Source organism: Garra rufa, chromosome 23 (genome assembly GCF_049309525.1).
Source record: "Garra rufa chromosome 23, GarRuf1.0, whole genome shotgun sequence".
Lineage (NCBI taxonomy): Eukaryota > Metazoa > Chordata > Actinopteri > Cypriniformes > Cyprinidae > Garra > Garra rufa.
Genome location: NC_133383.1, coordinates 4111081 through 4126080, shown reverse-complemented (window position 1 = coordinate 4126080; position 15000 = coordinate 4111081). Strand labels below are relative to the sequence as shown.

General features: G+C 30.5%; 1 protein-coding gene across 1 annotated transcript in view; it reads left to right on the top strand.

Moving 5' to 3' along the window:
* cntnap3 (contactin associated protein family member 3) overlaps positions 1-15000 on the top strand; it is a 206658-nt gene that overhangs the window by 75936 nt on the left and 115722 nt on the right. The window contains exons 3-4 of the mRNA XM_073830213.1: positions 4659-4852; positions 5008-5011. Coding sequence (XP_073686314.1) covers positions 4659-4852; positions 5008-5011 — 198 coding nt within the window. The remainder of the gene's footprint in view (positions 1-4658; positions 4853-5007; positions 5012-15000) is intronic.

The window sequence follows — 15000 nt, the reverse complement described above, 5'->3', positions numbered from 1 at the left end:
AGTTTGATTAAATAAATATCTAGAAATAATAGTCTACTGTAAAAACTATAATAATTCATACAAGAACAAAATTATTTTACAACATTGCCTTAAAAATAAAATGCATTTAAAATATGTTGCGCTGCTTACACAACCACATGTGACGTGAGTGTGACAGGCGAGTTCAGAGGAAACTTTTACATGCAAAGTCTACCTCAGCGCGGTAAACATGTCCCTGATCTGGAAATATTTAACTCTTGATAGAGCAGCTAGTAGCACTGCAAATTGTAATATTTGCAAGCATCACGCAAAAGAACACAAGGACTTTGCGAACCGAGTGACAGCTTTTAATACTTCCTTTGTAAATACTTTGTAAATGAGATATTGTTTAATACAGCAATTAAATAAATAAGTTATTATTAAATGACTTTCAGTGTCTGAATATAACACTATTGCCTGATTTTGCTGTTTCGTCATCAAAAGTAATCTGAAACAAGTCACACCTGAGCCGCTGCGCATCTCCATTCAAACACAGCGGTGTTTCGTTTATGAATGAACGTGCGTTGGTTTTTAAACGAATCTAGTGAAATGATTCAATTTCCCATTCAAACAGAGTCACTTGCTTTATTTCTGAATGAACCATCCGTTCGAACGAATCAAATGAATGAAATGATTCAGTAATTAAATCAGTGTCTTGCCGCCACCTGCTGGCAGATCTGTTTAGTTATTTATATCGGTAATATTTCTGTTTTCAAATTATTATTTTTAAAACATTAATCTTAATATGAATTTATGAATTTGATTGCGCTCATGCATCTCTTTTTCCCCCTTTATCCAACAATGTGCAAGCGGATTTGCTATTTCTTTCTTTACCTAAAACAAATAAATCTTAAGGACAAAGTGAATTGTATGCATTCTTTAGTTTTGAAGGTAAAATACCCCCACTGATATCGGCCTGGTATCGGTATCGGCCAATACTCAGTATTTTTGGTATCGGATCGGTTTTGAAAAAATGGTATCGTTGCATCCCTAATTTAAATATGAATCCTGCATGTTCTGCGTGTGAATGAATGCCGCAGATGAGCAGTCGTGACACTTTTCAGCATCTGTCATCTCACTAAATAAGGACATAAATACATAAAGTTCCCAAAACTGCTCTGAAAGTCACTTTATGAGCATTTGATCGTTTTATTTGAGAAAAAACTACCGTCATATCATGTACACACACAAATAAAGCTCTTCACAGCAACCTGTCAAAATAAAACTATGAAAGAAACTATGACTAAAATGTATTACTCTTCTAAAAGCGTGTATGTCTACTGTATGTAATAATTACACTAATAATAATACAAATATTGTTACTTTTATTATATTAAAACGCGTAAAACATTGTTTTTTTTTTAAGGAATAATCATAAACATTTTTATCATTTTTATTTATATTTTAACGTAGTAAGTGTACAGCACTTGATTTGATTAAATGATCAATTAGATTAATAATTTATGGCTTTGATTACCAGTAAAAATAAAATGCACGAAATAGTTTCTGAAAAAATAAAATTTCATAGAAGACAATAAATGAATGCATAAATAAGATTTTAATTATTTACACATGCTTTTTGATTATGAAAATGGAGTACATAAAATGCAATGGTAAAAATAGAACAGAGTCTTAGAAAATAAAATCAGATTACATCCAATCGGACTACCCATTAATGTATTAAAAAAAATAATTAATTGTTTTTAAATTGTATAATTTCATGTTTTTTTAACTAATTAAAAATGTAATTTTGTAACAATTTTTTTAATGGAAATTTAATTTGGAATGAATTAATGAATTAATATTTATGATTTCAATTAATTACACATGCTTTTGATTATTTAAATGGAGTCCATAAAATTAAGATTCTCATATGGCACTAAAAATTGATTTTTACAATTTATTTAATTGTTGTTAAGTTCTATAATTTCATGTTTTTAACTAATTATAAAAGCTAAACCATCATATATGTATGTGTATATGTGTGTGTGTGTGTGTGTATATATATATATATATATATATATATACACACACACACACACACACACACACTAGGAAATACAATTTTAAAGTTTTATTTTTACAAATTTTACAAACAGAGTCCAGAAAAATTAAAACGGGAAAAAAATTTATCCCAAAAAATGAAAACAGAACAAACTGAAGTTTAAATAAATACATGTTTTTATGAATTTATTTAATTACACATACTTATTAATTAAAATAAATAAATAATTGTAAATAAATATAATGTTCATGTTTTTATCTCATTATAAATGCTGTTTGATTACTAAAAATTTTTAATTAGTTCAGAAAAAAATATTTATATATATTTTTTATATAATTTATATATTTAATTTATATATAAATTAAAATGGAAAAAATACAATAAAAATTAGTGAATGAATGAATAACTATTTATTATTTCAATTACACATGCTTTTAGATTATTAAAATTTATTATTAAAAATTAAAACAAAGCACAGAATTTGGTAACTAATGTGTCTTTTAAAACTTAAGACATGATTTTTGGTTACTATTAACTAATCAATTAATTAAATGGTATTCAGGAAAAATCAAACAGATTTCATGGGGCTCTAAAAAAGAAGATATTCTGAAGACTTTCAAACAAGCTTATACTGCATTTTAAATGATGGCAGTCTCTTCAAAAAGTCTGAAATCATTTCAATTCATAAGGTTGCCATACAAATCGTCCTTATCCGTGAGTTTGAATGAGCTGTACATTTCCCTTCTGTATTCAGACGTCAGGAGAATATACGTAATGCTTGCTATTGTATTGTACTGTGACGAGCTCTTTTCAGCCGCTGCATCTTTTTCTTTGGATTATTTTCTTTATTCCTTTGTATTCCGCTGTAACAGTATAAAAAAGACAACATATACTATGTATTTGTGGTCTTAATTTACAATATATCTCATGAATAATTCACTGAATGCACTAAGAATCTCTCGTTTTTCTTCTTAAATCCTCAAGTCTCTTTGCAGGCTTGTTTTCACACGGATGCTTTAAAATGTAATCGTCTCCTCTTTTCACTTCTAATCCCTTTTAGCAGTGTTTACTGTACGCTTTCTAAAGCAACACAGTATTTAGAATGTCACCTCATAGTGCCAAGGTTTCGAAAAGTGCTTGTTTTGAAAAGCTACTGCAAAAAATTATTAAAAAGTTGCATAAAAACACTAAAGCAGTAAGCCGAAGAGCCTGTTACGGTATTTTTATAGCACTTTTTGTCCTTTTTTGAGACTGTATGCAAATGCAAATGTTGCTAAACATCTTCATTCATCTTCCATGGAAGAAAGAAATTCCTCTAGGAAACGAAAGTTAGATTTTAAGCTATTTTTGAGTTATTGTTTTAATAGGGTTTAAAGGGTTAGATGCGATATTGAAAGGTACAAAGAGAATTTCACTAATTAAAAGATCACAATGATGACTGATAAAGTGATTGTTCGACGACAAGCAGGTTTTTAACAGGATTTTAGCGTGAAACAGCTTTATCCTTATTAAGATGTGTTGATAAGTGAGTGTAATTTCACACCAGCATGAAGGAAAAATTAGGAAAGAATTGTTTGTGCTAAAGTCTAGTGAGCTGCCTACCTAGGCAGCCTGTTTAGGCATCAAATTTATACAGTATGTATATACTTACAAATTTATATATATATATATATATATATATATATATATAATTCCAATATATTTCTCCAGAGTGCATTATTAAATATTAACAATTAAATATAATTTTATATTTTGTATTTATAGTTTATTTACGTGTATTTATTATTTGCTTTATATTTAAATAATAAATACAATTTTCCTTATTTAATTGGAAATAATTAATAAATATATGTTTTTAAATAATTAATTCATAACGAATTAATTAATTGTAGCCTACCATTTCGACCAGTGTTTAATTTGAGCCGGATTTTTAAAGATCCGGCATTAACAAGTGCATTAGATCGTGACAGTGCGTGCGTGCATATGAGACATAACAAGTGCGGGTTTATGTAGATGTATTTGGAGGATTTGTGTTGGTACTTAACATATTTTCGACCAGTCAGCTTTAAGTTCAAAATCACTCTCATTGACTGCTTACTGCTTAACCCACTCTCTTCAAATGCATTTAATGAGCAGCGGAATGTTTAGAGAGAAAGTGTAATATCAGAAATAATATTTTGCTTGATTTGGTATTATGTATTAACATTATAAACACTAGTTCATGTAATTCGTTTGGAGTTCACTGTAATTTATATTGTGATCGCTAACAACTTCCTTGTTATTATTTCCTCATAATAATAATAATAAAATAAGTAAAGATGCGGAAATTGAAAGCATGCATTTCATCTGGCTATATAGTGTGATTCAGTGTGTGTTTTTCGCGAGCGGGTTGCTGCAGGGGTGGGGCGGAGGATCGCGATGCTGGCTCAGCATCGTGATGTCCATCGGCTATCGACCCAACCCTACTATGTAGTGCTTTTCATATTGCCCACTTATAAGGGTTTAATTTCAGTTGGCTCCCTAAGAAGCACATGCCTCAGCGGTGGATCTGTCATGAATAACGTGTGATGCAATCCATGCAATTGAGCCCATAATGTGGAGTATGAAGCCTTTATTTGTGTGCTGTGTCCCACAGGTGCTGGAGGCTGGTCTCCGCTGGACTCTAATAAGTACCAGTGGCTGGAAATCAAGCTGGAGCAGCGGACGGAGATTACAGCCATCGCCACCCAGGGCCGCTACGGCAGCTCTGATTGGCTCACACGCTACCTCCTCATGTTCAGTGACACGGGCCATAATTGGAGACCGTACCGTCAAGAAGATAGCATCGGGGTAAGGCTTTGATTCCTCACCTGAGATGGAGGAGAACGCTCTCTGTGCAACCACTGAGTTTAGAAAGTGCTGTTTGTCTGTGCTGAAGTTGTCGTCACATTGAGCGACTAGTGTGTTGTTTACTGGTGTGTCTCTGTGATCGTCTGACTCTCCAGATCGGTTAACCTAGTGTTTAACTGGTTTTGGTGATTGTTATGCTGATGATACACTGGGCAACTTTTTGAGCAATGTTGCCGGGCAACTTTGGCAAATGGTGCCGTCAATCGGCAGCCAGGTGCGATACAGGGCCCACAACTGATCTAAATTATCCAGATAGAAATGTGATACCCATTCTCAATGGGAAAGTGTCCAAGCAACATTACGTAAAAAAAGTTGCCCGATAAAATTGCTCAAAAAGTTGCCCCTTGTATCATCAGCCTTAGGCTTATGTTTTGGCCTGACTGGCTGTTGTTTGTTTATTCATTCATTCAGTTAAATATAATTGACCTTCTTCAGAATGCAATGTAAATCAGATTTAAGTATTTAATATTTTATAATTATATATAATTGTTTAATAATTTTGTTTAGTAATACATTGTATATTTATTATTTACATGTATTTATTAATTGTATTTATGTATATATTTAATATACATTTAAAAATAATAATTATTCCTCTTTCAGTGTGCAGTATTAAATATTTTAGCATTTTATTTTTATTATAATTTTTATTTGGTTTTTATAGTTTATTTACTTGTATTTATTTATTTAATATATGTGTGACCCTAGACCACAAAACCAGTCTTAAGTAGCACAGGTATATTTGTAGCAATAGCCAAAAATACATTGTATGGGTCAAAATTATCGATTTTTCTTTTATGCCAAAAATCTTTAGAATATTAAGTAAAGATCATGTTACATGAAGATATCAAAACTTAGATATCTAAAAATGTTTTTGATTAGTAATATGCATTGCTAAGAACTTCATTTGGACAAGGCGATTTTCTCAATATTTTTATTTTTTATTTTTTTTATTTTAGATTCCAGATTTTCCAAATATTGTCTCATCCTAACAAACCATACATCACTGAAAAGCTTATTTATTTAGCTTTCAGATCATGTATAAATAAAAAAAAAAAAAAAAAAAAAAGGACCCTTATGACTGGTTTTGTGGTCCAAAGTCACATATTTTCATTTCTAAATATAGTTTTCCTCATTCAATGTGCAATCCGAAATATTTTATCATTTTATTTTTAATATAATTCATTTTTAATACTTTTATATTTAGTATTTATAGTTTATTTACATTTATTTATTATTATTTTATAATATTTTCTTTGATCATTTTGATGCATTTATATATTTGATAAAGTATAATTTTCTTCATGTAATCTCAATAAGTTTTTTAAACCTGATTAAATTAAGAAAATCATTTTTTAATATTTTTTATATTTAGTATTTATTGTTTCTTTACATTTATTATAATTTTTTATGCATTTGTATATGTATTTAAATTTATGTATAAATGTTCCTACTTCAGTGTGCAATCTTAAATATTTGAGCATTTTATTTTTAGAATAATCTTTAATAATTGTATATTTAGTATTTACAATTTATTTACTTTATTTTGATATTTAGTATTTACATTTATTTATTATTTATTTGATTTATTTTTATATTTAATATAAATGTAAAATTGGAAGTACAATTTTTCTCATTCAATGTGCAATCTTAAATATGTTATCATTATATTTTTAATATAATTTTTTGGTAGTTTTTTATTTATTATTTATTTCATTTATTTAAATATTTAATATAAATGTAAAATAAAAAATATAATGCAGTTTTATCATTTTATTTTTTTGAATATAATTAATTTTTAATAATTTTATATTTAGTGTTTATGGTTTATTTGCATTCATTTATTTATTTATTTATTTATTATTTTTGATGCATTTACATATTTGATATCAATTTAAAATTATAAGTATACATTTTTTTTCTTGAGTGTCCTTAATCTTTAATATTTTATTTGTATTATAATTATTTTTTTATAATTGTATATACAATATTTGTAGTTTATTTACATGTATTTATTTGATTTATGATTATATTTAATATAAATTTTTAATTGGAAATGTAATTTTCCTCATTAAGTGTGCAATCTTAAATATTTTATAATTTTATTTTTCATATAATTAATTTTTAATGTTATATTTAGTATTTATAGTTTATTAAATGTATTCTTGATGCATTAGAAATTCTAAATTATAAGTATAATTTTCCTCCTTCAGTGTGCAATTTTAAATATTTTATTTAATTTTTTTATTAATTAATTGTCGGTCATTTTACATGTATTTGTTATTTCATTTATTTAGATATTTAATATAAATGTAAAATTGGAAATTATATTTTAATTTTTCATTTTATTTTTAATATAGTAATATTTTAATAATTAATTAATTAATAAATTTTATTTGGGGTATTTATAGTGTTTTTTTAGCATTTTTTGTTTACTATTTAATTTATATATTTAATATGAATTTTAAATAAAAAATAATAATTTTCCTTCAGTGTGCAATCTTATATATTTTATCATATTATTTTTAGTATAATTAATTTTCAATAATTGTATATTTCGTATTTATAGTTTATTTATATGTATTAATTATTTGATTTATTTAGATATTTAATATAAATGTAAAACTATTTGTAAAAAATATAATTAAAATATAATTTTAATATAATTATTTTTTTTTAATTTTCTATTTTGTATTTATAGTGTTTTTTTAGCATTTATTTATTTGCTGTTTAATTTATTTATATATTGAATATACATTTGGGATTATAAATATAATGTTCCTCCTTCAGTGTGTGGTTTTAAATATTTTAGCATTTTATTTTGCATTTAATTTTTTATAATTTTCTACTTAATATTCATAGTTTCTTTACATTTCTTTCTTTCATTTAACATTAAAAATATTAATATAATTCTCTTTGTTCAATGTGTAATTTTAATCAGATTTAGAAGCACAGATTTATGCTTCCTCAGGCTCTGCAGTGAATTCAGCCCTAGTTAAAGCGTTATTGAAATGGTCTTAAGTGTGTGAGAGGGTTTATTTAGTTCTGACACTCAGAGAATAGATGCTAATTGTGTTTCAGATCTTTTGTTGTCTTCATGTTTGTGTGCAGAAATGCTCTGCAATCTGTTCTGTGTGTGTCTCAAGATTTATTGATTCATCCAATTAGTTTGGCTGTATATACTTTAAAATGTCATCTATTCCTACTAGTTACTACATACTAGTAATTTGCTAATCATGCTAGCGACATGCTAACGACAGGCCAGTAACTTGCTAATCATGCTGGCGACATGCTAGTAACTTGCTAATCATGCTAGCGACATGCTAGTAACTTGCTAATCGTGCTAGCGACATCCTAGCAACATGCTAGTAACTTGCTAATCATGCTAGCGACATACCAGTAGCTTGCTAATCATGCTAGCGACATGCTAGTAACTTTCTAATCATGCTATCGACATGCTAGTAACTTGCTAATCATGCTAGCGACATGCTAGCAACATGCTAGTAACTTGCTAATCATGTTTGCAAAATGCTAGTGAAATGCTAGTGACATGCTAGTAACTTGCTAATCATGCTAGCGACATGCCAGTAACTTGCTAATCATGCTAGCAACATGCCAGTAACTTGCTAATCATGCTAACATGCCAATAACATGCTAATCATGTTAGAAATATGCTAGTAACATGTTAGTCACTTGTTAATCATGCTAGCAACATGCTAGTTACTAGCTAATCATGTTATCAAAATGCTAGTAACATGTTAATCAGTTAAAAACATGCAAATCATTTGCTAATCATGCTAACATGCAATAACATGCTAATCATGCTAGAAACATGTTAACAACATTTTAGCAACATGCTAATAACATGCAAGAAATGGGTTAGTGACATGCTGTTAACTTACTAATCATTCTAGCAACATGCTAGTTACTTGTTAATCATGTTAACAGAATGCTAATCATGTTAAAAACCTGCTAGTCACATTTGTTATTCATGTTAACAACATGTTAGAAACATGTTAGCAACATGTTAGTAATATGTTAGAAACATGCTAATGACATGCTATTAACTTGCTAATCATGTTAGAAACGGGCTAGTCACATTTGCTAATCATTGCTGCGTCCCAATTCGCCTACTGTCCGTCCTAAATAGTATTCGAAAATAGAATTAGTATGTCCCAAATCGTAGTATGTTTAAAAAAGTATTCCAAAAATTCCCGGATGGTCTACTACTTAACTTCGGAATTCGAAGTGCAGATCAATGCGCACTCTAACGGCTAATATTGCCCACAACACATTGCGCGGTGAACGAGGATTCCATTAGAACTACAAACACGCATAAAAAGTGTTAAACTACAAACATGGCGGATATGCGTGACCAACAGACAGGCAGATAAAGGGGTTTAAGTGATAATCAATGTGTAACCTAATAGAAAATATGTATTTAATGTAATCCACGGTATATTTCATGTGCAGCAACATTATTAACTTTTGTAATAATAGGTTTGGTCATTAACTTTTAAATGCATCATTGTGCAAACACAAGCAGTGTTCTCGGCATGAAAGACTCGTGAAAAAAGTTCCTCTTCATTTCTCTCTAATATGGTAGGAAATAAAATTAAACGAAATGTAGATGATGTTAACTGACAGGGCAGTTTAAACAGTGACGGGATTCAGGTAACTAAGCAACAGAGCGTCTGTTAAAGACGAAGTAGTATGTCCCAAAGCTTGCCTACTATTCTGCTACATACTCAAAAGTATGTACTTTTTCTTCACAAAAAGAGTACATACTTTTAGGGCATAGGATAAGTGTGCGAATTGGGACACAGCACATGTTAACAACATGCTAGAAACATGTTAGAAACATGCTAATGACATGCGATTAACTTGCTAATCATGTTAACAACATGCTAGTTACTTGTTAATCATGTTAACAGCATGCTAATCATGCTAGAAACAGGCCAGTCACATTTGCTAATCATGCTAACAACATGCTCGAAACTTGTTAGAAAAATGCTAATTTCATGCTATTTACTTGTTAATCATGCTAGCAACATGCTAGTTACTTGCTAATCATGATAACAGAATGCTAATCATGCTAGAAACAAGCTAGTCACATTTGCTAATCATGTTAACCACATGCTCGAAACTTGTTAATAATGCTAACAACATGCTAGTTACTTATTAATCATGTTAACAACATGCAAATCATGTTAGAAACAGGCTAGTCACATGTTATTAACATGCTAATCAAGCTAATAACATGTTAGAAACATGCTAATGATGTGCTATTAACTTGTTAATCATGCTAGCAACATGCTAGTTACTTGTTGTGTTAACAACATGCTAATCATGCTAGAAAAAGGCTAGTCACATGTGTTATTCATGCTAACATGCTAGCAATGACATTAATTTTCTAATCATGTTAGCAACATGCTGGTTATTTGTTATGTTAGTAACATGCTAATAATGCTAGAAACATGCGAATCACTTGCTAATAATGTTAGTAACATGCTAATAATATGCTAATCATGCTAGCAAAATGCATTAACTTGTAAATCATGTTAACAACATGCTAGTTACTTGCTATTTATGCTAATAACATGCTAATCATGCTAGAAACAGTCTAGTCACGTTTGCTAATCATGTTAACAACATGCTAGTCACTTGCTAATCATGCTAACAACATGTTAGTAAGATGCTAATCATGCTAGAAACATGCAAGACACTTTTTAATCATCCTAGCAACATGCTAATCATGCTAGCAATATGTTATTAACTTGCTAATCATGTTAACAACACGCTAGTTACTTGTTATTTATGCTAATATCATGCTAATCACGTTAACAACATGCTAGTTGCTTGCTATTTATGCTAATAACATGATAATCATGCTAGAAACAGGTTAGTCACATTTGCTAATCATGTTAACAACATGCTAGTCATTTGCTAATCATGCTAACAACATGTTAGTGTCACGCTAATCATGCTAGAAACATGCAAGTCACTTGTTAATCATCCTAGCAACATGCTAATCATGCTAGCAATATGCTATTAACTTGCTAATCATGTTAACAACATGTTAGTTACTTGCTATTTATGTTAATAACATGCTAATGCTAGAAACAGGTTAGTCACATTTGATAATCATGTTAACAACATGCTAGTTATTTGCTAATCATGTTAACAAGCAACATGCTAATCATGCTAGCAATGTTATTAACTTGCTAATCATGTTATCAACATGCTAGTTACTTGCTATTTATGCTAATAACATGCTAATCATGCTAGAAACAGGCTAGTCCCCATTTGCTAATCATGTTAACAACATGCTATTCATGCTAGTAACATGCTAATCATGCTAGAAACATGCAGGTCACTTTTTAATCATCTTAGCAACATGCTAATCATGTTAGCAATATGTTATTAACTTGCTAATCATGTTAACAACTTGCTATTTATGCTAATAACATGCTAATCATGCTAGAAACAGGCTAGTCACATTTGTTAATCATGTTAACAGCATGCTATTCATGCTAGTAACATGTTAATCATGCTAGAAACATGCAAGTCACTTGTTAATCATCCTAACAACATGCTAATCATGCTAGCAATATGCTAGTAACAGGCTAATCATGTTAAAAACATGGTAATCATGCTAGAAACAGATGTTCAACATTTCAACATCTAACTTTTCAAACTTCAGGCTTGTACAACTTCTTTAAACTTTCAGGCTAGACTTCAAGTTGTCTTGACTAACTTTTTTTAAACTAATTTATTCATGTGATGCAAGGCTGAATTTTCAGCATCATTAGAAATCGTTCTAATCTGCTGATTTGCTGCTCAAGAAACCTTTCTGAGTATTTTCAATGTCGAGAGCAGTTGTGGAAATTGTGATGTATTTTATTTTTCAGGATTCACAGATGAATAGAAAGTCTGTTGTACCTCTATAAATGTCTTTACTGTCACTTTTGATCAGTTTGATTGTATAATTAGCTGCTTGTTATTAACATTCAGTGTTGTTTTTTCCCGTCGAACAGACCTGAGAGCCGTGTTTGTGTGTGGATCAGTCATCAGTATGCAGTGAGAAACGCTAGTCACGATTCCGTCTGTCATGAGAAGCGTTTAGAGTTTAAGGCGCCAGCAACTGTGTCTTTTCTTCTTTTTGTGAGAGCGGGAGCTTGTCTCTCCTGGCGCTGGAGGATTTGCACCTTGACTCTTGATATATTTCACAGGCCACTTTAGAGCAAATGAGATGCGCCTCCTCAGCAGGAAACAGAGCAATTTGTCGGGCTTAACGCTGCACTCCAGCAAACGGCTGATCCCTTCAAAGACACTGAGAGCGCTACTCAGCTCCGAATTACTCTGAGCCCAGAAACTCCAAATTGCACACATCTTTGACAGATATAAGCACAAAATGAATGCTCCTCCTTGCAAAATTATCCACAATAACTCCACTTGTTGTCTCCGCTTGCCTCCTAAAATGGCTGGTAGGACCTTAGCTGGAAAATACCCTGATTATGAAAACAGCCTGAGCTGCTTTATGCAGGTCTGACTGCTCTCCTCAGCTGGTCAAGCTAGTGTTTCACTGGTTTTGGTGGTTATTCTGATTGTGTTTTAGTGTTTTAGCGGACAGGTAGACTGTATATGTTTCATAAGTAATAATATAAATATTTTATCAATTATATATATATATATATATATATATATATATATATATATATATATTGTGTGTATATGTATATGTGTGTGTGTGTATATATATATATATATATATATATATATATATATTGTGTGTGTATATGTATGTGTGTGTGTATATATATATATATATATATATATATATATATATATATATATATATATATATATTGTGTGTATATGTATATGTGTGTGTATATATATATATATATATATGTATATATATATATATATATATATATATATTGTGTGTATATATATATATATATATATATATATATATATATATATATATTGTGTGTATATGTATATGTGTGTGTGTATATATATATATATATATATATATATATATATATATATATATATATATATATATATATATTGTGTGTATATGTATATGTGTGTGTGTATATATATATATATATATATATATATATATATATATATATATATATATTAGGGGTGGGCATAGATTAATTTTTTTAATCTAGATTAATCTAGATTAAATCTTGGAATTAATCTAGATTAATCTAGATTAAAATGGCTAATTTGAATTCTGCTGAAGGCATTCAGAATATGTGTGCTACCCAAATAATGACTAAAAGTAAGTCTTTGAGAATGGAACATAAAGCTCAATAAGCTGTTCTATGATCATTTGTTGATGAAAATAAATTATGTTCAATTAGATGTACTTGTGTTTACTAACTAACTAACAATGAAATTATTTTTTCTACCTATTAGATTGTGTTTTTTTTTTAACGTCAACACCTACCCAGCCCATTACATGTTACACCGTACTTTTATTTTGACAGGTTGCCGTGACGTTTCTGTGTCATACAGTATGATATGATGCTAGTTTTCTCAAATGAAACGTTAAAAGTGACACTCACAGCAATTTGGGAGATTAAGTTTATCTGTTCATGTGAGATTAAAAAAAAGCCAAAAATTACCGGGAGCGTCACGTGTGTTTCAGTATGAGTGTAGTAAAAGCTTGTCTCCGCCATGCATACATACAGCTAGGCAAACGGAACATTTCAGATTCATATTAAAACGGTCTTTTTGCATTTCAGTTTTCACATACACTAGTCCATATCGCGATTTGAATTAAGTGACTGACCAACATTAGATTTATGAATCCAAAAAACGACGAATTTACGTGGCATTTCGCGCTATAGTAGATTCGGTTTTCATGAATGGAGGACGACGCGATCCCGTCTGTGTTTTGGTGGAGGAGACTTAAACGCGTGACCATATTCGGTATACATTAGCGTTAAACTATCAAGGTGAAAGTCATCATAGCTTGCGTAGTTTAGACCCAGCTCCCAACCCAAATATGAGAATAGATTAACGGCGATATTTTTTTTATCGCACGATAAGAGTTTCGCGTTAACGCAGCACGTTAACGCCGATAACGGCCCACCACCAGTGTTGGGAGTAACGCATTACAAAAGTAATATGTTACAGTAGTTTATTACTTTTTGCTGTAACGCGGTAATATAACGCATTACTAATACAATTTGGGTAATAATATTACTCGTTACAATCTCAGTAACGCAAGTTACATCAACATATTTTAACTCAACATTAATTTGTGAATTAAAAAAGTCCACAAGTAAAATATTTTGTCTTCCTGTTGCTGGAATTCGATGGTTGAGATGACTGCAGAGACGGATTCTACATTTATGAGATGGACGCACTCCCGTTATGGAGAAACAGCACGAGTAACTCCTAGAAACATCTAGACTGGTGCCAGTAACACTAAACTAATGATGAGAGCTGCGGAGTCGGAGAAGAGAAAAAATGACGGACGAGCGCATAAGCAACAAAAATTAAGCTAAAAATGACTAAATCTGTTTTTATTAAATCATAGTCCGCATATAAAATGGATGAATACGCGAAATATATCTGATTTTCAAAACGAAAAGGCTGAGTGACATATGCTGCTGAGTTTGGTTCACTTTTGTGTGGAGTGGCGCTGTATGAAAGTTCACGGAAAGGAAACCAAGATGACAGAAATAAAAGTAAACACACTGCAGTTAAAAATGATCTGTATGACCAAAAATGACGGAGTTATTCCGCTATTCGATTGCCCCGGCGCCTCACGCACACACAGCGTTGCAAAAGTTGCAGTCTGTTAATTATAAGAATAAAATACAGTCACTGGTCAAATGAAATAGTGCGTACTGCATAGTATCCGTGCCGTCAGCCTGAGCTCGAGCCAAACACATATTTGCTCATGTGAGGAGGATGTTTTATAAGCGCGTTAAGTACAAATCCTGGTTTACATAATAGTTTAGCATTCAAATACATCACGAATATGGACACATTTAATTGGATTGATGCAGAATGAGAGAGGTAGGCTGCACGAGAACAACACCGTTTGTTTTTAG